General features: G+C 35.4%; 3 protein-coding genes across 4 annotated transcripts in view; 1 reads left to right on the top strand and 2 right to left on the bottom strand.

Moving 5' to 3' along the window:
- The window catches only part of tapt1a (transmembrane anterior posterior transformation 1a), a 42,008-nt gene extending 37,072 nt beyond the window's left edge, over positions 1-4,936 (bottom strand). For both annotated transcript variants that reach the window (XM_028458959.1, XM_028458960.1), the window contains exons 1-2: positions 4,731-4,936; positions 3,428-3,558 (exon numbers count right to left, since the gene is read on the bottom strand). In XM_028458959.1, coding sequence (XP_028314760.1) covers positions 3,428-3,558; positions 4,731-4,920 — 321 coding nt within the window. In that variant the 5' untranslated portion in view covers positions 4,921-4,936. The remainder of the gene's footprint in view (positions 1-3,427; positions 3,559-4,730) is intronic.
- anxa5a (annexin A5a) overlaps positions 1-26,028 on the top strand; it is a 1,189,405-nt gene that overhangs the window by 185,410 nt on the left and 977,967 nt on the right. The window lies entirely within an intron of this gene.
- ldb2a (LIM domain binding 2a) overlaps positions 8,846-26,028 on the bottom strand; it is a 135,801-nt gene continuing 118,618 nt past the window's right edge. Inside the window, 3 exon segments of the mRNA XM_028458961.1 lie at positions 8,846-10,803; positions 21,604-21,734; positions 23,585-23,638. Coding sequence (XP_028314762.1) covers positions 10,573-10,803; positions 21,604-21,734; positions 23,585-23,638 — 416 coding nt within the window. The 3' untranslated portion in view covers positions 8,846-10,572.

Raw genomic sequence — 26,028 nt, 5'->3', positions numbered from 1 at the left:
CTTTTTCAGGGGTATAAATAAGGCTGGGTGATATAGACCAAAATTCATATCAATATTTTTGCACGATATGGTGATATACAATATACATCTTGATGTTTTGAACTCTAAAAAGGTCAATTTTGGGTTAAATTTGGTGATGAAAACTGCCACACAGGGACATTTATCAACAGACACTTTTAGCTTTTTCTCTTCTAAAGGACAGCACGTGTGAGTGAGTTCTGTAGTGTGGCTTCTTTAGGTGAAGGTCTGGGTTAGAACACACTCAGTAATCCATCTAACTGTGCTTTACACGTTCTCAGAAGTGGTGAAAGCAGTGACTCCTAAAACAAGTATTTTAATACAAAAAAAAGCTATAAAATGAAAATATATTGTAGTTTTCTATATATCGCCAAAATAGAAATCTCGATATATCTTCAATCTCGATATACAGCATTGCCTAGGCCTATATGACATGACATTAATATGTTTTTTAAGTGTGCAGGAATGGGGGTACAATGGCTTCAACCAGTACTTTAACCCCACTAAAGGGGTCACGGGACTCTGAAAAGTCTGAGAACCTTGTGCAACCTCTAAATCTTAATTAATTTGGATAAAATTAGGACCCAAATAATTTGGCCACATATGGAACCAAATGCAAGGTGGTAATGTAGACCAGTAGTTCTCAGGGCAAGTCCCCCCTTTGTCCAACTACAACATTTTACTCAGAATACTATGAAAAACAACTATCAAGTATAATGATGGAATGAATGAGTGATAAGACACATTTAAAAACTGTATTTGGTGCCTCCTGAATATATTTATTTCTCTAATTCTTATAATTTACGGTCATGTGGGACCAAGACTGACTCTTGTCTTTTCAGTTCTTGTTCTAATCAAGACAATTTCTATCATTTTGTGTATTTTGTTGTTGTTTGTTTGGTTTTTTTTTTGGTTTTTTTTTCCATTCCGTATATTTTTCTCTTATTTTGTGTGTTTTCGGTGTTGTTTTTTTGTTTCTTATGTAGTTTTGCATGTTGTCTCTATTATTTTTTTTTGTAATTTAGTGGGTCTTTGTTGTTGTTTTGTGAGTTGCAAATAATATTTAGTTTGAAATTAATTTTAACTAAAAATATGAAGCGTCATATTTTTTCATGCTTTCATTTGTTAATTTTGCCCTCTCTCTCTCTCAAGTACCCCCTGTAGAGCCATTGCGTACCCCCCATGTAGAGAATGTTAAAAAAAAAAAAAAAAATGTTTTGGACCACCCTACTAAGCACTCTTATTATTTCAAACCTTTATGATAACTGTGTTTATGTGAGTGCCAAAAGTAAATCTGTGGAATCATAAGCACATCAGTCCTGTTTCCTATCGTGTGTGGGAACAACTGAAACTTTACAAACCACTAAACCGCACAAATATATTAATAATAAGATGAACCTGAGGCTGAATCAGTACTGCACAAAGATGGAGATTAAAGATGAACTAGTTAGGACATGTTTGGGGTGAGGATGAAACCCAGATACATTCTCACACCTACTGCCAACTTTCAGACAAAGGAATGCTTTTGAAAAAAGAGATTTTTTATTGGAGCTTTTATTTCTGCAGGGCATTACTTCATTGAAGAACGAAACCGCAATGCTAGTTGTTACAAAAAATTAAAACATCTCTCCAAACAGGGTTTCGGAAGCAGAAGAAATTGGTTTGACCGTTAATGGTGAATTTGAAAATATCTATGAATTTAGTTGTTAATATTAAGTAAATAAGTTTTTTTATACAGGTAAAAAAAAAAAAAAAATTTTTTTTTTAGGAAATTTACTTTGATCTCCTGACATGTTTTGACTGTCAACTGTCAGTCTTCTTCAGAGGTGTCTACTGATTCATTTGATGTTTTTTTGACTTCTGCATAATCATTCCAGCAAGTACATTTAGTCTTCTTTTTGAATATTATGTTATGGTTTAATTTATTCAGACAACTTTTTTTCAGGAAATGTACTGAAAAACAGCTATTTTCAGGGAAAAAAACTACTATTTTCAAAAAAATGTCTTTAAAAATTGTTGTCTGAATAAATGAAACCTTATAATATTCAAAAAGAAGACAACAAAAAAAAACTTGCTGGAATTTAAAAACAACAACAACTGGACATACTGACAAAGTTAATGTTTCAACACTGTCCCCAAGAGGTCAACACCAGGTATTACAAAAATAAAAGAAAGGCCGCTATATGTTATATTTGATGGTGCAAGTATAATACCAAAATTTGTTGTTATTTTTTTTTATGCTAACGTGTGTTTATTGTTAATTGTATTTGGCAATTAAATGCATTGTAATCGTAGGAGTTCTTAATATTTTTCTTCTGCAACTCCTTTGTCCTGGGTCTCCTCCTAGGCTATTAAAGCAGCACTAATGACACGTATGTCTTCTCATAGAGGCAATGTCAAGGATGTGCAGTCGACCTTTTTTGGAGCCAAAATGTTAAGGTCAAGGTTGCGTCAAGTGTCAAAAACCAAACCTTTCCATATCTCTATGAATATTTATCGTACAAGTTCAATGATTACATTCATGAAAAGCTCATCTCAACTGTAGTATTTTATTTAATTAGCTGTACGACCTACCAGTAAAAAGATCGGTAGGAGTCAAAGTTCATGATGTCACAAAAAACAAAACAAAAGAAAACTTTCTTCCCTATACCTTGGCCACAAATTGAGATGCAGTGCTCAGACTGGTACCATTGAACAACATTTCCTTTCAATGAGTGACCTACCACTAAAAAGATCGGTAGGGGTCAAAGTTCATGATGTCACAAAAAACAAAACAAAAAAAAACATTTTTTTCCCTATACCTTGGCCACAAACTGAGATGCAGTGCTCAGACTGGTACCATTGAACAACATGTCCTTTCAATGTGTGACCTGCCAGTAAAAAGATTGTTAGGGGTCAAAGTTAATGTCGTCACAAATAAAAAATAAAATTAAATAAATAAAAATACTTTTTTTCCCTATACCTTGGCCACAAATTGAGACACAGTGCTCAGACTGGTACCATTGAACAACATTTCCTTTCAATGTGTGGCCTTGACCTTAGCTCTAGGTCATATTGTGGCTCAAGGTCAGTCTTCTGTTTTTCCTGCCTTGTATAACTTGTCAACAAATCCAAATACAGGTTGTCATTTTTGCCAAATACATATTTGCCTTCTGAATACAGGTTTTGTTTAGTCTTTACAATGTTCTCATGAGGTCTGATTAACTTACTCCATGTCAGTAAAAAAACAAATATTTTAACGCATTTCCTCCAGTTTGTAAAATAAAATCAGCATGGTACTTTTACTGCTTGTAAATGATTACTTTCTTAATTATTATTGAGGATAAATAAATAAAATACAGTGTTAGGGTAGACTAGCAGACAAAGAGGGACTTTGGATTAGATGATAATAATCTGATAGCGTTTGTACCTTCTCCAGCTCCTTGGGAATACGCATACAGGTGTACACTCGCTCCCTGCGCTCCGTGTACTTTGCCTCATTGTGTTCCAGGAAATAACCTCTGGTGAGCTCGGCACAAACAAAGCGTGTCACCGACGGATCTGGAACAGCGTGTGAGAGCATGCAACACAATTACAGCCATCAAAACAATGAGAGAACCAACATGAACTCTAAAGGATAGTCACAGAAAATATTGTAACACTTATTACACTTAAAAAAAAAACAACATTAAACCACAGGAAACTCTAAATATAAATATTAGTTATCCTCATAGAAAAACAATAAATGTGCAGGTTGAATGAACAATACATTACTTTTAAAGGCCTGTTGCTCTATATGTAATCACATCATATTATGCCTTTTAAATCCACTTTGATTTCCTGACATGTTTCAACTGACAACTGCCAGTCTTCATCAGAGGTGTCTGCTGATGGCTTTGAACTTAGTTTCCTTGACTTCCACGTAGTAATTCCAGAAAGATTTGTTTTGGGTTTTTTTGGACTTCTTTTTGAATAGTATGTTGAGGTTTTAATTCCATTGATGTTTCCTTTGAAGCTTTTGTATAATAATCTGAATAAATTAACCCATAACCAATTATTAACATACTATTGTTCAATGTTGTTTTATTTATAACTAGTATCACATCATAGCTTTGCAAGTTTGTATTGCAGACATTTTGGAAATTTATTTAAGTATGCTTTTATTCTGGCTAAATTCTGACTTTATAACTAACAAATACACTTATATTGTATGAACAATATAAGTATATTGTTCATACAATATAGTGATCCAAAACATATGTTCCCCTAACTGTGGCAGCTCTACGCTTCCATACAAAATATCTCAGGAAATGAAAAAAATATATAAATAAACAAAAGTTAACAGATTACTAATTGTTGTTTTATTTATAACTAATATCACACATCACAGCTTTGCATTGCAGACGTTTTGGAAATGTATTTGAGCAAAACTAACCACGTAGGCTTTTATTCTGACGAAATAGCTTCAGATGAAGGTTGAGTTAAGACACGGCAGCAGGTCTTATTATTAATGTATACATGTGTTTTAATTTGAAGGGGAAAACACTGGAGTCCCTGTAGGATAACTGACTGTAAACAACATATGGAACATCTGTGAGGGCTTTTAAATCAAACTACTGTGATTACACTTCATGTTGGAGGCCAAAGTATCTAAACAGAATCACACAGCGTCATAGTGTGACATGTGAAGCCCAAACGAGGCTAAACATGTCCGTTATATTATGCTGGTTTACCTGCTGACAGGTCACGATGCTCCTTCCTGGCAGCGCTAATGTCGTAAAACCCCAAAGTCTCCGGCAGCTCCGCGGCCAGGCTGACCTTCCCCGTCCTGTGCAACGACTCCCACGGTCGTTTCTGTCGCCTTTTTAGCTCAATTTCGGCTTCTTTCTCCCCTGACAGGTCGGCCCCTGTCGCGTCCGCCATTTTTACTTTAACTGCACGTGACGTCAGGGCAGCGTTAACGTAAAAAAAAAAAAAAAAAAGAAGAAGAAAAATGACGTCACAACACACTAACCCCTCTCTCTCTCTCTTTACATATACATATTTACATATGTATATGTATTTATACATATAGATATTTACATATGTATATGTTTTTATACATACATATGTATTCACATTCACATATTGTTAAGAAAATAAAAAGTAAGAAAGAAATAGGATGTTGTGACGTTTTTGTTTTCAATACAAATAAAACTTGATTGATCCCTCTTTATTAATACATATTTGGGAATTCGACGAGTGCTTTTGTAATTCAAGGATATGATCTGAACTTTGTTTTAACGTTTATATTAACCACATTAAAAAAAAAAAAAAAAAAAAAATCTTCAATATATATATATATTTTATTTTTTATTTTTTTTTTATCAATTATATAAACAAGAAAGAATCTGCTTCATAAATAAATTCACGTTCTCTGTGTTGAGTTTTTCCATCAAACAAAACCAATATGTTCTTGTCACATAGTGGTACCTTGTAATTTGTATCAATAGCATAGTTTTGTAAAAAAAATAAAATAATAATAACAATAAAAAAAATAATAAAGTATGGTCTGTGTAATGACTGGAGATTTTTTCTTATTTTACAATAGCTTCTGATTTAAAGGACACATAATGGATGAAAAATGGGGGAAATGAGCTGCACTTTGTAACATTTTCCCAAAAACAACACCCTGTCTATACATTGCTTGTATATAAAATAAAAGATGTAAAAAAAAAAAAAAAAAAAAAGAGCCTACAAGTATACTCACTGAACACTAAACTGTATACAGAAGTGGTAAAATTCACATTTTGTAATAAAACAATAATCATAAATAACAATTAAATTGAATTCTATGTAGCCACCTTAACTTATGCAGAATAAATCAATTCAAAGTTGTTTTGTGATTTCCATAAAGAGATGCATTATCACATCATTACCCATCCATAAATAATGAATTATAGGTCAAACAGATTTAGTATAACTGTAATGTTTATGTTAATAATGTATGCCCCAAAAAAAAAACCCATCATTAATCAATATATAAGTACTATATTCAAATACAATGTTCGTACACAAACTGCTGTTTCTAAGTGAAAAAAGAACGTGTTTAAATTCTTTGATTTTGAGTTGTTTTTTTTTTTGTTTTTTTTACAGCGCAGAAGGCTACTCTTATTTTGAAAGGGGGCATAGTAATCGGAAATTGATTAAATACCGAATATTACCGCTTGGAGTCGCTGGAGTTCCATCACATATTGCAGGGTTGAAAGTCTACCCAACAACAGCACTGAACAAGAAGAAGAAGAAGAAGAAGAAACCTCCTCCCAAAGTATCTTCAAAGTAAAGTTTCAGCTCCATTCCCAGTTTGGAAAAGTAGAAAAAAATGTATATTAATGTTTTGATCACGGAAAATATTACATGTGTTTTTCAGTAAGTGCAAAGTACACTAGTACGTGAAAACAAAAGAAGAAAAAAAAAAACAGTGGAAACCTGTTGCAAGTCCTTTGATATTCAAGATGCATTTGATTAAAATAAAACGTGTTTAGTCAAATGTTTTATTTTTTATTGTCACTGTTTAGGGTTAGATTTAGACATATTTTGAACATTTAGTTCACTTTTCACACATTTAGCTAATTTTTCATTCATTTGAGACAAATTCATTTAAAACTAAAAAATTAAAAATGCACATGTTGCCCTAGTTTTCTTCCATAAAGCATTTTCTATATCATTATTAAAATGTGCACACATAAAAAATAAATCTAAATTTTATTAATATAAAAATATAAACATTGCATAATTTCTAAACATTTAGCTTCACACTGAATGTGTTTAACATTTAGATTTTCATTAACATTTAGATTCAACATGTAGATTTAGATATAACATTTAAATTTACATTTCACATTTCTCTTTAACTTTTATATTTACATTTAGAATTGTTTTTCTTGTGTACAAATTTTAAACAATGATACAGAACATGCTGTTTTACATGACTTTCTGTCTCAAATGAAAAATAAATAAGCTACAGTTGAGGAAAGTGAGTGTTTTAGTCAAAAGACTATGACTAAAACTAAATACAATTTAGTCGTTAAAATCTAACACTGGATAGCTGCCAGTCGCACAGCAACCTAGTAAGAGTTGACTTGGAGGAAAAAATAAATAAATAAAATTTGATTTCTGAGGGTCAAAATAATTAAAAAAAAATCAATTTGTACCTAACAGAATTGATCAAATCTTAGCTCCAGATACCACAGCACAGTCTCTTAAGATGATGAGTCCACATCCCTAAATCAGGAAAAACACAAGGTTACACATATGAGCCACAAGGTCGATATAATTCTTGCCAATCAATGATTCAATGCTGTTAAATCACTTTAAGTCTTGATTACACTCATTATCCTGCTTTTCTAAAGTTTCATGGACCACATGACTCGGTTAAGATCATCAAATTATGATGAAATATTGAACCCATAACCCTCAATACAAAGGTTAGCAAGAGGCTGACAAATAACTTGTTATTGACAAGAGATGACAAGACAATACAAAAGCATTGCAATTCAAGAAGGAAAAAAAAATGCTGTGAGAAAATAGAAAAATGTCATACAAAAAAATGTTAAAAAATTTCAGAAAAATTTAAGCATTTGATGAAAAAAATCAAGCGATTGTTTCAGAGAGCCAGTTTAGCAAAGTGCATGCTTCACATGATTTGAGGCTGAAAAAAGGTAAACAAAGTTGGAAATTTTAGTTAGAATTTATAAAAAAGTGATTTTATTACTTTGCTGTGGATTTGAGTGTGAGTACTAGAATGTTTCCATGTGGCTCTGCTATAGACTGGTATCCCCTCTCAATGTATTTATAACTATAAATATTGTGGACTATTTTGTTTTGTGACATGACAAAAAAAAAAAAAAAAAAAAACACAAAACAAAAAACTTAATGGAAACAAATGCAATTCCTATCACTAAAATTATGACTACACTAATTCAAATATTTTGTCAAATAAATAGAACTCTACGTAAATACTCTGAATAACCAAAAAACTGTTATCCAGGAATTTTATTATTATTTGCACCATAATATAAAGTCATCTTAAAAATGTAAATCAGAAATAAAATGGTTTCAAAGTGACAAAAAAAAGTTGTAGTGGCCAAAAATGGACAGAAAAAGTGGTGAAAAGGGTTCAAAGTGTCGATATTGGCCAAACAGTGGTAGAAACTACTTAAAAAGTAGTAGAAGAATTAGCTTAAAATGGCAAATAATGGGCATGATAAATCGTGAATGTGGTTAAATTGGCAAAAATAAGCATGACATATGCTGAAAATAGGTTAAAAGTGACAATAATGGGTCAACATAAGTGACATTAGGTGGGAAAAGTAGTGGAAAGGGTTTATAAGTGCTGGAAATGTCTTGAAAGTGGGAAAAATGTTCAGAAAAAAAACATTGAAAATTGATGGAGAAGTGGCAGGAATGGGAGTAATGTAGCAAAAATGCATTAAAAGGTGCCAAAATATGGCAGTGAAAATAGGTTAAAACATGGCAAGTTTGGTGTAGTTGCAGAAAAAGGGTAAAAAAAAAAAAGCAAAAATGGGCTCATTCTCAGTTTCTTGAAGGCATCTGGCAACTCCATCCCAAAAGGACCACTGCATTAAACTAAAACTAAAGCAAATAAAAGCAAATTACAAAGTCTTCTGCATAGCAATGACTGCTAGCTTAGATTAAAAAAAAAATGCTCCAGGAATGGAACGAAGCATCACAGCAGGAATCCAGACAGACATTAAAGAGCTGTTTGCTGAGGTAATAGAAGAACATGAAACACTGGTTGTATTACACACCGATAACGAAGGTAACCCAGTCAAACTGCTCAACTTTGTAAGCACGGTTTATTGGCACACATAATGGTAAAGCATACATACCAGACATCAGATATGACACTGAACACCTCTGCTATTTAATGTACAAATGCTGTCTAATAATACTAGGTTCAAACATATTTAGAAATGTTAGTCTTGAAAAAAAAAAAAAAAAAAAAATGCACAAATAAATAATTGTAACATCCAATGGTTTTTGAAGAGAACCATCTGATTCTTCTTTCTCGTTTTCCAGAAAAAAAAAAAAAAAAAAAGGTCAGAATTATATCATTGCAGTCTCAGTTCAACCAAAGGACTACAGTGAACACAATCGCAGGGATCTCACAGCATTTCTGTGGGGCGGATGGGATTTTTTTATTTTTGTATTTTTAAAAACTGTATGATTGGTTTCACCTTCACGGATTACACATTACATATGATCACATGACTGTGGCTTGTGGCTGTTGATCACCTGTGGCTTTGGTTCTGCACTAGCTAAAAGGGGGACAAACATGTACAGATTGGTTGTGACGGAGGAAAACCAGCATCCATCCAAACCACCCGACAGAAATCCGAACCTCCTGTACAAAATAAAACAGCTGCCATATCCAAACTGCTCTCAGAGGCTTTACAGTGGACAAAATAGATTCCACCTCTATTTACAGAGCTACAACAAACCTTGTAACAGTGTTCCCAAGCTGATAAACCCCAGAGAAAAATAATCGGAACTGGTGTATTTTTAAAAAGCACATATATCAAACCAAATAAAACTTCTATAAAAACCATGCAGAGAGAAAAAGAAAGGCTTTAACATCAGTTTGAGAGTAGGTCGTTAAAGGGAAAGTAGTCCAATTTTCCAGGAGGGAAAACAGAATAAAACAACATTAGTGTCGGCAAAGTTCACATACTGATCGGCAAAATTACAAAGTGATTGAAAAAGATTGCGAGAAGAAGCAAAAATACCAATAAGACTTTGAACACAATCAAACTGGTTTGCATGAAATTACAATCCGTGACGACTGCAGTAATGTGTTAAAAACAATCTCGGGGACATGTTTCCCTCTGTTTGAAAAACATCCATAGCAGTGAAGGATGTTGTTTATTTATTTTTTTTTATTTCTTTATAAATGGAAATGGAAACAAACACCAGTCCAATGAATTACCAATAAAAATGCAACATTTTTCATTTGTAGGATGATTCCAGGGCTTTTTTTTGTTGGTCTCGGCTGCTGGGTTTGCTTCATTTTTTTTTCTTTTACGAGATATTGTTTGTTGTTTGGGTTTTTCTTCTTTCCTCCCCGTTGTCTACTGTCAGCCTGAAGACTTGTGACCTCCAGGTCAGCCAATCACAGGCATGGTATTCCACAATCCTCCAGAAAAAAAGATGTTTGTATCACACGGTCCAGAGAGGAGAATGTGATCCACAATTTTTCCACTGCATTCCTCAGACACAAAGGGGAAAAAACGTAAAACCATGCCTGGCTTTTTATTCATTTTTCTACATTACAGCTGCATACGACCTATATGCGTTCTTGTTTGTGAATATTGCTGTGCAGTGGTGCCAGTTCTCCTTCAAGATGCAGTGAAAATCCATATTTTGTTTGTATAATCTCAGTTGTGAGTGAGGAGGTCATAGGGAGAGTAGGTTGGGTTTTTATGAGGTGCAGAAGAAGCGTAGAAAGTTTGAAAAGTCCAGCCCACATGAGGTGGAGAATTTGATGTGTTTTCTTCCCCTTCTTCTTCTTCTGTCTTACTGCGAGGGTTGCGGTGCCGTGCTCTCCGGTTTGGTGTCCTGGGCGGTGGGTGGTTTGCTGCTCCAGGGGGCGTTGTTGCCCAGGGCCGGGGAGCTGTTGAAGTCGTCCTCGTCGTCGAGGCCATTGGTGGCGTCGTACTGCGTGTTCTCCAGGCGAGTGATCAGGCGCTCGTCCTCGTCTCCGAACTCGCCGCCCATGAGGGTCGGTTCGCCCACGACCATCACGTCCTTGAGAAACAAAAAAAAGCATTTTTAAAGACCAACAAATAAAAATGTAAATGTTTCTGCTTTATACAACACACAATGAAAAATGTTGGAGAAACTGTCATTTGTGCTTCCTGGGACTTATTTGTGGTGTTGGTTTTAACCCTCCTTTTATCCTTGGGGTCAATTTGACCCCATTCAATGTTTATTCTTCAAAAATTATTTAATACGAACAATTGATTAAGCATAAAATTATCATGATGATATTTTTTCATCATGCCTAACACATATTGCACATATTGGTGTCCCTCTGGGGTCAATTTGACCCCAAGCTGTTTTAGCTATGTAAAACGTGTGTGTGTCTGTGTGTGTGTGACCTATGTATGACCTTACATCCCCATTGGCCTGAAGGTGAAGCTGCAGGAAAGGTCATTCATTTATTCAAACTATTTTCATGAAATGTACTATAATCTCCTTTCGACTGGCAGCTGTCAATCTTCCTCAGAGGCCACACCCAGAAAAAACTCATAAGCATACGTCAAAGAGATCAGTAGATGCCTTTGAGGACGACTGACAGTTGGCAGTCAAAACAAGTTAAGAGATTAAAAGAAATTTCCTAAGAAATTTCAATGAGTAAAATGAGAATTTGGTCAGACTTTTAGCAGTGTTTCAGTAGTTCTTGTTTATGCTTATGACATACTTTTGATGTAATTTCCCCAAAAATAAAAGTTTAATTAGAAACAATCTGTATAGTATTATATTAAACTTGACACTGAACAGTTTTCCATCTTTCGAAATATCTGAATTTTGAAAGATCAGCGACACATTTCATACTTTGTTAATCTAACACGAACCAAATGAGCCAAAGTAACTTTAAAAACATAAGTATTTAAAGTGTTTGCTTTCGGGTGATTGATTACTAAGGGTGTAAGAAAAAATTGGTTCGGAGATATATCGCAATATTTCACCGTGCAATTATCGTATCGATCCAAAAATGTCCAAATCTATTTTGTAATCATGCTTTTTAACAAAAAAACACCATTTAATTGTGTTAACATATGCATAGCACGGAATCACCTGCTCACTAGTTAGTGAACCACATCAGACCTTGTTAAACTGCTTCACTCCTCAATACATTTTAGATTGAAAGTTTATTTTCATAAAACAAACTGGGCACTTTTATAGATGTATGTGGTTACTTTTCTGTATTGTATATATATATATATATATAAAGTATTTAAGAACTTAACAGAATCAGAATGTGTTGTAGAAGCAGTCGTTTAACTTTTAAGAAAAAAAAAATATTTGACAGTTTGATAAATATACCACTTGTTCTTGATATTACTACTTGAATTACAGTTAGTTACAATTTACTTGTAAAGATGGAATGTGTAATTATTGATATTGCAATATATCACAATGTATATTGTATTGTTTAGTATTGGGAGGTACCGCATTATGACATGCAAACCCTGAATCGTATCGTATCGTCAGATTCATGCCAATGCACACCCCTAGTGATGTCACAATAAACATACTAAAGTGAGCGAGTGAAGATTCAGATTACAGGATTGTATTCAGGATAACACAGATTGATCACTGATGCAACTTAATCCACTCTCTGCTGGGCTGAGACGTCGGTGGTTCTACATAGAAATGTTTGTGTGTGTGTTCTCTCTCCAGGGGTCTGTGCAAATGAATGAAACCCTCCCATAGAGAAAGTGATTCCCCCAATGCTTCAGCTTTGTACACACCCCAATCAATACTCATCATGTCGGACATATTTCACAGAGAGGGCCCTCTCTCCGCCAGTCAAGGAAGGAAAAGGGGGTGGTGGTGGTGGTGGGGGGGTTATCTATCTATTATCCACTAAGATCAGTGACTGCTGTGATGTGGCTGAGTACTGATGGTGAGGGATGTCTCCACTTGTTGGTGAAGGGACTCTCTCTGCTTACAAACAATCACTAGAGTGTAATTCTTCAAATCAAATACAGATCGATAGGTTTTAAATCACGGCTCTGCTTATTTGAGCATCTTGGTGAGTTGTCTCATCACAGGCCACGTGTCGTCCCCGCGCCGCCCACTGTAACCCAGGAAGAAGCTGTATACGTTGGAACCGTGCGCACGCTTCACTGGCCAAGTGTGTCAATGCTGCCCGTCTTGGGGAATATTCTCCACGGCAGCACACGCGCGTACACAATAACAACATGCGCACAAGCCCAGTTGTGCTTACCGTACCATCACACCTGAACACAAACGCAGACAAAAGGACTTTGAATACAGATCAACCCAGTGTGTGCTTTACAGCGACACAACAGGGCAATCTTACACCCTCCAGGACCACATAAAGATGAATACACGACACCTGATCAGACAACACACACACACGCACACACGCACACGCACACGCACGCACACACGCACGCACACACACACACACACGCTTTGATGGATAACACCAGCCAGGAGAGGCAGGTTATTTACGCACACCATTTCCAAACCCCCCTAGCGACCACTTCTACATCCCACTATGCCTTAATCAGGCTAATTAATTTAGGTGAGCTTTTCAACTAAATGACAATATCCACACTGATTTGTCAATTTGCATAGCTAATTAAGTCATTAGCTAAAAACGTGCTGATTGCCAACATGCTTCACCATCTGTTCTTGTAAGGGGGGCCCGTCAACCAACCTCTGGCCAATATTGGCCCAGCCCCCCCCCGCCAAAAAAGAATCCCTGACGCTAACAGATGCTGGCTAGTCGGGACTGGGGAGCTCTAATTGTGAGCTAATATATTGTTGTCAACTCGTCTTGTTGAGACTGAGCTTTTGTGCTAGCTAAAAACAAGGGTCTATTCACAGAAATAAACAGGAGAAGGCTCCACTTCAGCCACCATCTGACCAGGGGCTAATTGCGCACAGCAGCTAGCATTGCAAAAATAATCAATCGGACAACTATCAAATCCATCACATTAAATAACTATTTTGTGAAATTTAGCAACATCCACGCTAACAGATGCTGGCTAGTCGCAACTAGGGAGCACTAATTGTGAGCTAATTATTGCTGTCAAATTGTCTTGTAAGTTTTTGCGCTAGCTAACGGCAATGGTCCAATTTCAGAAATAAACAAGAGAATGGACATGACAGATCCACTTCAGCCACCATCTTACCAGGGGCTAACTGTGCACAGCAGCTAGCATTGTGAAAGTAATTAATCAGGACAACTATCAAATCCATCACAATAAAGAACTGTTTTGTGAAAATTAGCAACATCCACGCTAAAAGATGTTGGCTAGCCAGGAATGGGGAGTGCTAACTGTGAGCTAAATATTGCTGTCAACTCATCTTGTTGCAAGTAAGCTATTGTGCTAGCTAACAACAAGGGTCAGTTCGCAGAAATGAACAGGAAAATGGACATGGCGGCTCTAACTGCGCACAGCAGCTAGCATTGCAAAAGTAATTAATCAGAACAACGATCAAATCCATTCCATTAAAGAACTATTTTGTGAAATTTAGCAACATCCACGCTAACGTGGTTAGTCGGGACTGGAGAGCGCTAATTATGAGCTAATATGTTGCTGTCAAGCTTTTGTGCTAGCTAAAAACAAGGGTCCATTTGCAGAAATAAACAGGAGAATGGACATGACGGCTTCACTTTAGCTGCCATCTTACCAGGGGCTAACTATGCACAGCAGCTAGCATTGTCAAAGTCATTAATCAGGACAACTATACAATACATAACATTAAAAAACTATTTTGTGAAATTGAGCAACATGCACAACTTGGGGTATGTTAATATATAAAAAACATCCAAACATAATAAAATATAATGAGAAATAAAACATACTGGCACATGTTTTTGAAGTTGGCCCTGGTAAAAATGTCAGCCATTTTTAGGCCATTCCGAGCTACCAAACCAAACCATTTGTATTTCTTTTCTCCCAATGCTGTTTAGCTATTGCCTGAGCCATGTTGTTAGCATATTATCACAGAGATTAGCTAAGGGGAAAAAAGGAGAGGGAAGTGGGAATTAAGGGGGAATGAGATAACGATAAAATATCATCTAAGTTTCACTCGATGGCTGAAACGGCTCCAACCCATGCTGTGTATTCTCATACCGTTCTACCAAAACAAGCACCACCCTCCACCAATCGGAGCGCTCATCTATTGGATCCGACCACACACCAGTCTTCGCTCTAAATCAATGACACTGACACAGACCCCCCCCCCCCCCCCCACCCACCCACTTTTCTATCCTTTGGACCAATTTTGATAAACAGGTATTCAGATCACCACACATCCTATTACACTCTGGTACTAGGGAAAGAAAATCACAATTTGGCTCTCGGAAAACTGGCTCCAAACACCTTCAAATAGTTCCAACCCCACTAAAAAGCACCCCGTGTGTGTAAGGAATAAAAATCTGCTGCCGAAACCTTTTCATATTTTATATTTAGTCAATTTCGTATCATCAGTAGCTTCATTTTACATAACCTTGTTTCTAAAAGGACTAAAATAATTGATTGTCGCCTTTTTTTTGGTATGATTATGGATCCTCCTTGGTCTGAAATAAATAAAACTCTAATATTATAAACACATCTCTGCAGAACATGAAATTTGTGCTCAAATCGACCAAAACAATGATGAACACTGCTTTCCATTTGGTGAGTAAACCTGGCAATACAATGCATTTATAACGTAACAACATTCTTTAGATTTGGGCCTCATAAAGGTGAGGAATGTTACACTGTATATTTATGCATTCCTGATCTTTAAAAACAAACCACGTGTCTTGTACGGTGAAGATAATTGTTTCACATTTGCATGTTGAGACCATATGTTGTGCTCTGGGACATTATCTAAAATCTTGTTACGCAGCAAACTCAAACTCAGCTGACTGATGTATACACTGGAGAGGTGGGTGTGTCAAATAAGATTATTTCAGTCTCTAATTTGAGTCATGTGGCCGGCAGAACCTTCTACATGTTTTTTTAGGGCTGGGATTTTAAACGTGTTTATTGTGAATAATTAATTACAGAAATTAAAATAATGCAGTAAATCACTTCCTTTTTTAAAACTCTGAACAGTGCGAAATCTTCCTCATTGCACGAGTTCCCGAAGAACCCGATAAGAAGTCTATTTATTTCATGCCAACTGTTTTGCAATCTTCCTCAGGAATGTTTTGAACTATGTGTTGTTTTTCATTTTAATACACAAAAACACATTTGTTATAGAAAGTTTACAAAAAATCCAGAAAAGCATTAATGTAGCTTACTTAAATTAAATTTTTTGCTTTGTGAACAATGCAATGGTAATATTCTTTATACATATTGCACATTATTTCAGCAGTTGGTGATGAAAATAATAAACACATATTTTGATGTTTAAGCTCATTTATTGTTTTTTATTGATTCATTAGTCATATACTAAAATCCATTTGAATTGGAAAAACGTTGCTTCCCGTGTCAAATAAACACTCTTCACTACAGACCAGCAAATACAGCCTAAGAAATCCATTTATGTTTATTTTTTACCAAAAGCAAGATTAGAAGTTGAACAAAGTTCATTTGTGGAATAATGTTGATAAAGAAATAAAAATGAGTGACACTAATTAATTTCAAAAAGAAAATGTCACAATATATTTTAGATAGTTACGTGAAGCAGCAGGAATACTGTATGTTTGTGTTTTTTGTTAAACGTTGTACATAAAAGTACATATATATATATGCATATATATATATATATATTTGCATTATTTGAAAATGTACTTATGTACTTACTGAATTAATTATTATTCCATGTCTATCATGGAAAAGGTCACTTGAATGCTATTTACGTTGGGCATATAAGCATTTTTGCTTCTGCCTGTTTATGTATATATTTAAATTTGATTGATGTTTGAATATTTTTTTTGTTAGACTTGAAAGAAAAACCGAATTATTGTTATGCAATTCTTTAGATTAATCAAGATTATTTAATTATAAAGTTTATAATGAATTATATATATATATATATATATATATATATATATATATATATATATATATATTTTAATTGCATCCCATCACTATTGGTAGTTATTTTGTCTCCTGTTTTCCACAATGACAACAAGAAACAAATAAACTGCAGATAAATACTCAGAATTAGAAAAAAATAACCCTACAAATTAGTTTTATTCACACCACTAGAGGTCCGTGTTGCTCACCCTAACACCCCCCCAGCCTTTGCCAGCCATTGGTTACCCCCCACCCCCACCCCCTCACACAACCATCACCCCCCCCCTTTCCATTGTGGTCCATCCTTATTGGCATTGGGCTCACGTAGACTTGTGTTCAGCCACAAACGCACAACTTCTTAGACAAAGACAGCAGACGCACAACATATGTAACCAGCGTGGTAGTCTATAAAAAGAGTGTGAATGCACAAAATGAGTGGCAGGCCTAGTGTGTGTGTGTGTGTGTGTGTGTGTGTGTTGGTGGTGGTGGTGCAGGAGTTGGTGGCTTGGGGGGGGGGGGGCAGTGATGGAGTAGAGAGAGCGTGCATGAGAAGGAGAAAGGAGCCGGGGGTGGATGGTGTGTATACAGATATCGGCGATAATGAGAGCTGGCACGGAGCCATGCTGCCTTCTAGAGAGAAAACAATCTGTGTGTGTGTGTGTGTGTGTGTGTGTGTGCATCGCGTATGTGTGAAACAGTGGCAAAGAAAAAAAGAAAGAAAGTAAAAAGAAAGAGGGCGAGAGTAAAAAGACAGCTAATAAAAGCACAGATAGGGATGGGAAAGGTATGAACCCAACGTGTCTCCTCTATTCAAAAATAACAACAAATAAACAACCTCTATGACAGGGGTTCTCAACTCTGGTTAGGGACCCACTATCTGCCTATTTTTACAACTAGCCATGACCAATTAGCTGTAAAATGTACAAAATGCACAAAAAAAAAATAAATACTATTATCAGTTAAAAAATGACAAACAAAAAAATATTATGCTTTAGAAAAGTTATCAGTTTCACCTTTACTTTTCTTTCAAGGTAAAGTTAGTCTGTGGAGGTTCCCAGTCAAGGGTGTCAAACTCATTTTAGTTCAGGGGCCAAATATGGAGCAGTTTGATCACAAGTGGGCCACAGAATTTATGCAGGAAAATGAGTGATTTCAACATTATTGTGTCCTCGTTTACACTTCTACGTCTATATAAAATACTAAATATATAAGAAACAGACAATATCCAAGCAATAGGTGACAGATATCAGTCCCAACAGGATCTTCACTTTAAATTTCCTAGATTGGTGACCAAAAAAGAATTTTGAGGGTTCCTCTGGCCCCAATTAGATTCTTCAAAGGGCCCAATTTGGCCCCCTGGGCCTTGGGTTTGACACGTGTTCAAAGTAATTAATTTCATGGATGATAAAGACAAGATCTCTGCTTTACCATATTTCCCTTTTTACACAGATAATTCACTGAAAATAGCAAATATATACACATCTAAACCTACAATATGAAAAAGTATCATCATGTTTTTAAGTGTTTTTTTTTTTTTTTTTTTTAGTTAAAATAAACTTTATTCTGAAGGGATAATCAGCTTGAGACATGTTTATATTAATGAGAGCAAAGTATTTCTACTTAAATACTTTAAAAATAATAATAAACACAGTGGAACATAAATAATAATCTGAGGAATTGTAATTGATTTCTTGTTTCACATTTAAATTTCTTGAGTGTTCATACGTACACTCGGATTGATTTATAGGAAAGCAGTAAGAGTTTTTAATTCCCCATTAAGCAGAATTAGTGCTGTGTGCAAGATGAACACATATTACTGCCATCAGAGACACTTTAACATCACTGGATCCATGTTTTATGTTTCCTTTCCACACACTTTGAGCAGCTCAGAACTGATCTGTGTTAAAAAAAAAAGGTTAAAGAAAGTAGGTGTGCAGAGCCGTAAATAGTAATGAAACTAATAAAGTATGTGTATAATGATGAGCACTGAATGGAGAAGTGCACAGATATATAAAAGGGAGTGTAGTGCATAGTGTAACACTACATAACAGGACTCCAAAAATGCACAAATCGAAAACAAACATTCTGAAAAGGACAGAAAAACACACAAAACATCAACATATTTGCAAAGCGACCACAAAACACAAAATGCCAACAGTATTACACAAAACAAATATATATATATATATTGAAAACAACAAAAATGCAAAACATTATTCCAAGATATGTACAACAAACATTCTGAAAAGGACAGAAAAACACCACAAAAAAACAACACATTTACAAAGAGAGAACAAACCACACAAAATGCCAACAGAATTACACAAATGGACAGAAAAAATACAAAAAACAACAACAATAATATGGAAAATGACTCCAAATAAAAGCACAAATCGACAAACATTCTGAAAATGACAAGAAAAACACCAAAAATGACAGGAAAACACTCAATATATCAGGAAAAACTCCCAAAATGACAGGAAAAACACCAAAAATTACACCACCTTTACAGAGAAAGTACAAAACACCTAAAATGCCAACAGAATTACACAAAACAACAGAAACATATACAACAAAAATACAGAAAATAAGTTGAAAAAAGGCACAAATCGACCAAAAAAATCCACAAATAAGATAAACAGATAAACAGAGATGATGCTCTATCATTTGTAGACGTTTTGTATGAAAACAGGTAGTGGAGGAGGAGGGGGCATACAAAGCTTATACAAGGAATTGTGGTCGTAGTAGTAGTATAAATAATAATAAATATGTTTTTATCACTTCCATTTCAGCAGAACAGCCTCATTGATATTAATAATGTATTTATCAAGAGAGTCCAGGAAGTTTTACGCGACTTAATTATTAGGCCATCACTGCCCTATAATAACAACAACAATAAATATATTTTTATAGATTTCATTTAAGCAGAAGAGTCTCACTGATATTAAAAATATCTTTTTCAAGCAGTTTGGTTTAGGGTAATTTGTCTGCACAGCGAATTCGAACCGGCAACCACAAGGTTTCAAACCTGCTTCCTTAATTATTAGGCCATCACTGCCCTATAATAATAACAATAATAATATTAATGATGATGATAGTAATAATAAAAAAAATAATACAAAAATATAATAAAGTTGAAGTTTTCCCATCACAATCACCATCTCTTGGGTTTGATACATTTTGTGCCAAATTAGGACAATTTTACAAAGAAATTGTTAAATTAATTTACCATTTATTTTTTTTATTATTATAAATGTGTTGTTTTCAGTAAAAAAAACATTGGATTATTTGTTGCCTTTTAGTACAGTGTTAATCACACTTTGTGCCATTTCTAGATTTGTCTAATTACAAAAATAATTCTTTTTTTTCTTCTTATTATTCCTTAACTATTTTTTTTATAGGTTTTATGCCTGACTTCTGATTCCTTTGTCTTTAATTTTATAAATATTCTATACAAAAGGCATTTTCTAATCCAAGGTTTGTAAACAGTATATTTTTTTTTAATAGTTTTTATAATTGCAAACCTATTTAACAATTAGGAAGGCTTTTAAAATGGTTACACTGGGTTCTTCTCGCTCTGCTTGGTTTGTAACATCCACGTTTTGTGTCAACGATCCATCCTCTTCCCACAAACATCGATGTTCTCTGCTCTGCTGTAAATAAGTACGGAAGCTGTGGCACATGGAGCCACAGGTCCTTCACATGGATGGAAGTTCAGTGCCTTGCTCAGGGGCATTCTGCATATGGTGGCTCAAAAAGGGCCCTCCCCCCCACACACAGTTCTCCATCTGGTCCTGGTATTTAAACCTTGTTTTTCCTTCTGAAGCCTCCAGGCTGTGGTCACAAGAAGCGAAGGGTCAAGTGGGTCTTTGAAAGCACAAATTCTGAGTTTATTATGAGAAACGGAGAAAATGAGGAAGTGAGCTCATAGCAGCACCTGAAGCACAGCAGTGGGAACGCACTTTGGTCTCTACCGAACCAACACTTCTTCTGCCGTATTCGCTAGTTGTGTCGTTTGTGTAAATCTTTACAGGATTTGATGGATCTGTTCTTAATCTTTCAAGGTTATGAGCAACAGGTGGTGAAACAAATCACCCAAAAATGGTAATTCTAGAAGTTGAAAGAAATATGAAGCCCAACACAGTAAACAAAGCACTGTAACTCTAAAAATACACAAAGACTAAAAAGGCAAAAAAAAATACCAAGAAATTACACAAAACAACAGAAGAATTCTCAAAACAACAAAAATACAGAAAATGACTCAAATAAATGCACAAATCGACAACACACATTCCGAAAAGGACAGAAAAACACACAAAATAACACATTTACAAAGAGAACAAAACACACAAAATGCCAACAGAATTACACACGTTGACAGAAAAAATACAAAAAACAAAAAAAAATATGGAAAATGACAAAAAAAATGCACAACTTGACAAACATTTTGAAAAGGACAGAAAAACACACAAAAAGACAACAAAAACACACAAAATGACAACACATTTGCAAACAGAATTACACAAAACAACAAAAAATATAGAAAACAACAACAATACAGAAAATTACTCCAAGAAATGCACAAAAATCAACAACAAACTTTATGAAAAGGACAGAAAACAGCCAAAAATGCCAACAGAATTACACAAAAATACAGAAACATGCAACAAAAATACAGAAAATAAGTTAAAAAAAGGTACACATTGACAACAAACCTCCACAAAATACAACGACAAAGACATGTGTATTACTGTTAAAACACAAGCAAATGGACACACTGAGGAAGAGCAAAGGGAGCAAACCGAGTGGAGCTGATGCTTACAGGTACCTGACTGGAGAGGCTGAAGTTAGTGGCTGGGCTGCGCTTCTTGGACGCGGTGGTTCCCATGCCGCTGTTGGCGCTGCTGGCCGAGTTCTTCCGTTTCCTCCTCTTGGTGGTCGTCTGTCGGGCAGGCTCAGCTTTGGCGCGACCAGCAAACACAAACAGAGGCAATGCCAAGAGAATAATGCATACTGACAGAGACGAGGTGCAGCGCTGTGCACCAGGATGTTTCTAGAGTTAAGAGACTTCTGAAGTGTTGTCAGGTAATGAATCTAACCATGTCATAATGAGATTTAAAAGGAGTGTAATTATGTACAGAATTACACAAATATTTGCAGTGTTTTGTATTGCGTTCGATCGTTACTCCTTTTTTTTGTAAAAGTAAATATTTTCAGGTGTTGAACCATATTTTTGACTTCCTTTCTTAATTTAGTGACAGTAATTATAGTGTATTTGTCTAAAAAAAAAATTATGTAAAAGGTTGAAATTGGCGCTTGAGACTGTAGACACTGTTATTGACATTTTCAGAAAAGTTTTGCGCACTGCATTGTGGGATGTGGAGTCCAGTAGCCGGATGCATAGAAGTGTTTTTGCTTCATTCTTACTGTGATTTCTTAATTTTTTTCCCAAAGAGTTTTTGTTCTAGTTTGTTCCCAGTTTTCCCCGTGATATCAACATTCAATTTTGGATTCAGATCTTTCCAAGTAAGCCCCCAAAATAAACATCTAACGTTGTTTTACAGCAATTTTCATTGAAAACACCAGAAATGAGTTTTTTTGGGGGGCAAACACAAAAAATCACGATAAGAATGAAGTAAAAACCCTTCTATGCATCCGTCTAAATGGACTCCATATCCCACAATGCAATGTGCACAACTTTTCCGACAATGACAACAAACCATGTTTACAAAACAAACGTTTGAACGGCAATTTCAACGTTATATATCTTTTTTCCAGCAAATCATCTCCAATTTATTGATCCTTGAGGCCTAAACTATGTCTTTATCTAATATAAAAAAAAATGATTATCTCCAGCAGTTTTAAAGAATAAAATCAATATAATATCTAATGCTGTTTTTAAAATGATAAATCTGCCATAGGAGTGATTGAAATCAGCCTAATATCTGTGACCGTTCCAAAAACTCCTTCAACGTTTTAAACTGCAGCTTTTTTTTCTGTCTGCTGGTTTGGACCACACATGTCAGCCAATCAGCATTAATATGCCTAGACCCCCCTGTGTCCCCTGACCCCGGGTCACACTGGCTGACATAAATACAATCCCACATTTCCCCCATCCTTCATTTTCACTTTAGGTAAAGGTGGTTTCAAGTTAAAGAAATAAACTGGGTACATTGTGAATTACCAGCATAATAATGAGACGTTTCTATATGAGAAGTATCAGAAAAAAGAAAATCACAGAACATGCAGGAAAATGCTTTTCTACAGACATGCAGAACAACACCATTCCAGACCAAGCCATGCTTTGTTTTTTGTTTCGTTTTTTTCAGAGGAGAAACCAAAACCTCAGCTGTGCTCTCATCTCCCAAGACATGCACATGTAAGAGTCCCATTTGCATAAATGCTCAACAATAGACCCCGATGCTCCACCTGATGCCGAGCGCCTAATGATTCCAGCTCAGATCGGTAACATGAGCCAGATCAAAACTGATGTGCTGAGGCAGAGAGCACATCTGTGTTAGCGCTTATTCCCAATCATGTGCATTTATTTCAATTTAAAGTCTGTGTTTACAGAGCATAAGGAGGGGATGGTGTGTGTGTGTGTGTGTGTGTGTGTGTGGGGTGCTAGTTAACATAATGCATTAACCAGGTATCTGCATGCATTAGGCACAACATATCTAACCTTCATCCAACATTCATATTCATAAAGGAAAACAAGGATGGTGTCACCAGCATGCAGTTGAGCATCCACAGCGTCTATTCAGCACTAGCTCCGCCTCCCATTAAGGCTGCAGGCGGGTTAAAGATACCTTTTTTGTGATTTGTTGGGAATATTTCCGTTTTGAAGTTCTGTGGGTGTCCAGCTGAAACCGGAACCAGAGTCAGTGTCATTTTAAAAGCATTTCAAAGCAAAAGGACAGCAGATAAAAAGTGACAGAAAGGTTGTAGGAAATTCTTCTTGCAGGTGTAAATAAAACCCACTAAACTATTTAAAATACATTAAGTATTGACACAAGTTCATTTAACTCTTATATTGTCCTTTATGGTCAATTTGACACCATTCAGTGTTACACATTCAAAAAATAATAGTTGACTTTTTTTTTTTTTGCTGAACATATATTGCACGTATTGTTGTTCATCTGGGGGTCAATATGACCCCACGCTGTTTGAGCTGTGTAAAAGTTGTGTGTCTGTGTGTAACCTTACATCCCTACAGCTGCAGGCGCAGATGATACATGACAAAGTAAAACTGATATTTCCCGTGCAATGATGGACAAATAAGTAAATAAATGTGAGTATGATCACTATGGTTCATTGTGTGAGAGTAATTAATGTGCACCCCAAATTAGAAAATATATGGATGAAAGATTTTCAAGATACACTGACTCTGATGGTGGCCAATAGGGTTCATACGTTAGTGGTCATTAATGTTGTCAGTAAATATGAGAAGATATGGATGAAAACTATAAAGAAGGATTATTTGTAATTTTAAAGTTTGTCCTGATGGTGGCGCTAGAGAACAGGTCAAAGTGTCTGACATATAAAACTTGGTCAACAACTTTCTAAAAATAAAATTCTAGAGGCAAATATCCATGGGGTCAGATTGACCCCAAAAGTAAAATATGTTGGTAATATTTGAGGATAATAAGAGGGTTAAAAAAAGCTCTAATAAACCAAATGACAGACATCAGAACAGATGAAGTTGGAATCTGTAGAATCAACATCTCTGCACTATTTACATTAACCCTCCTATTGTCCTTGGGGTCAATTTGACCACACAATGTTTATCAATGAAAAACATAATATTTTGCTTCATATTCAATAATATTCTCATTAGAGCAAATTTGAGAAGATTTGGATGAAAACTATTCAAGATAAATTCATTATAATTTAAAGGTTTGTCCTGATGGTGGCGCTAGAGAACAGGTCAAGGTTTTATTATCAAGGAGTTATTTATGAATTCATCAAATAAATGAAGTTTCTGACACAAAAACTTGGTCAACAATTTTCTGAAAATCATTTTCTGGAGGCAAATGTGTGCGTTAATAATATTTGAGGATAATAGCGAGGGTTGAACAGTTTTCTAGGATTAACAAAAATATCTATCTTGAATAATTTTGGGAATGTGGTTGGAAAAGGCTTTGATCTTTGAAAATGAAAAACATTTTTCTAGGTTCTTCGAAAGCTCATTGAAAGACGCTTTTATTTTGTGTTCTAACAACCAGTGACTAAAGGAACAAACGAACCCACAGCTAAAAGCAACAAGTGCTCGTTCCCTTTGACGACTTTGACGGATGTGTGTGAGAAAAAGAAAACACGACCCATTGTCACGGACGATCATCGCCGCTATCCGGCCGGTTTCCTTTCGACGCCCGTGCCGCTGACGCACTAAAATCACTTCCATTTCCACCTAAAAGACTTTATCTGAGCATAAATGTGCTCAAAGCTTCCTTCCTGGCTTGATCCCAACCAGCTTCCAGAACCAAGAAGAATCACAGGAAAAAGCGGGAGAACGAAAAGCCAGATTCCAGCGAAACTGCAAAGATCAGCCACGGCACAAAAAAATAAAAGAAAAGTTAAATCAGTGTTCCCTAAACTTTGGCTGTGGGGAAGTTTTCTTTTTGTCTTTAATTGGAAAAAATAGTTTTAATGATTTGGTGATTTTTTTTTTTATTTTTTTTTTTTCAGATTTGAAAAGCTTTGACCACCCACATGCCTCTCATTAGAGCTGGATTAGAGTTGAAAAGGAAACAGGAAAAAAAAAAAAAAAACACTGCTTGATGCTGTTGTACTTTTATAGAATTTTGTCATAAAACACAAAAATACATTTGTTTCCTTGAGATTTTTCCAGGTTTATTCCATCCACATCTACATGACATCATGAAAGGGGGGCGTCAGGGGTGGTCATGGGGGGTGTACTAACATTAAGCATGAGAAATAGAATTATTAGTTATTTTCGTTGCACTTTATTAACAAAGAGTTTTATTACTGTTCTAAAATATGATTGCAAATTATAGGTTATTTTTATGAGATGAGAAGAATAGTCCAAATCAGTATTTTTTTATTTATTTTTTCAAAAAAGGTCACTTTCTTTTACCCATTTTTTTTAAAAACATTTTGTCACAATGGGGAGGCCATTAGAGTTTTTAATTTCTCAAAGAGGGAGGGGGCGCAGCAGAAAAAAGTTGGGATCCACTGCTCTAAGTTACGGAAGAACATTCGGGTCAATTTTGATGGAGAAAATTATTTTGGG

This window comes from Gouania willdenowi, chromosome 10, assembly GCF_900634775.1.
Source record: "Gouania willdenowi chromosome 10, fGouWil2.1, whole genome shotgun sequence".
NCBI classification, from domain to species: Eukaryota; Metazoa; Chordata; class Actinopteri; order Blenniiformes; family Gobiesocidae; genus Gouania; species Gouania willdenowi.
Note: the sequence above shows the minus strand (reverse complement) of the source record. Positions and strands in the feature narration are given on the sequence as shown.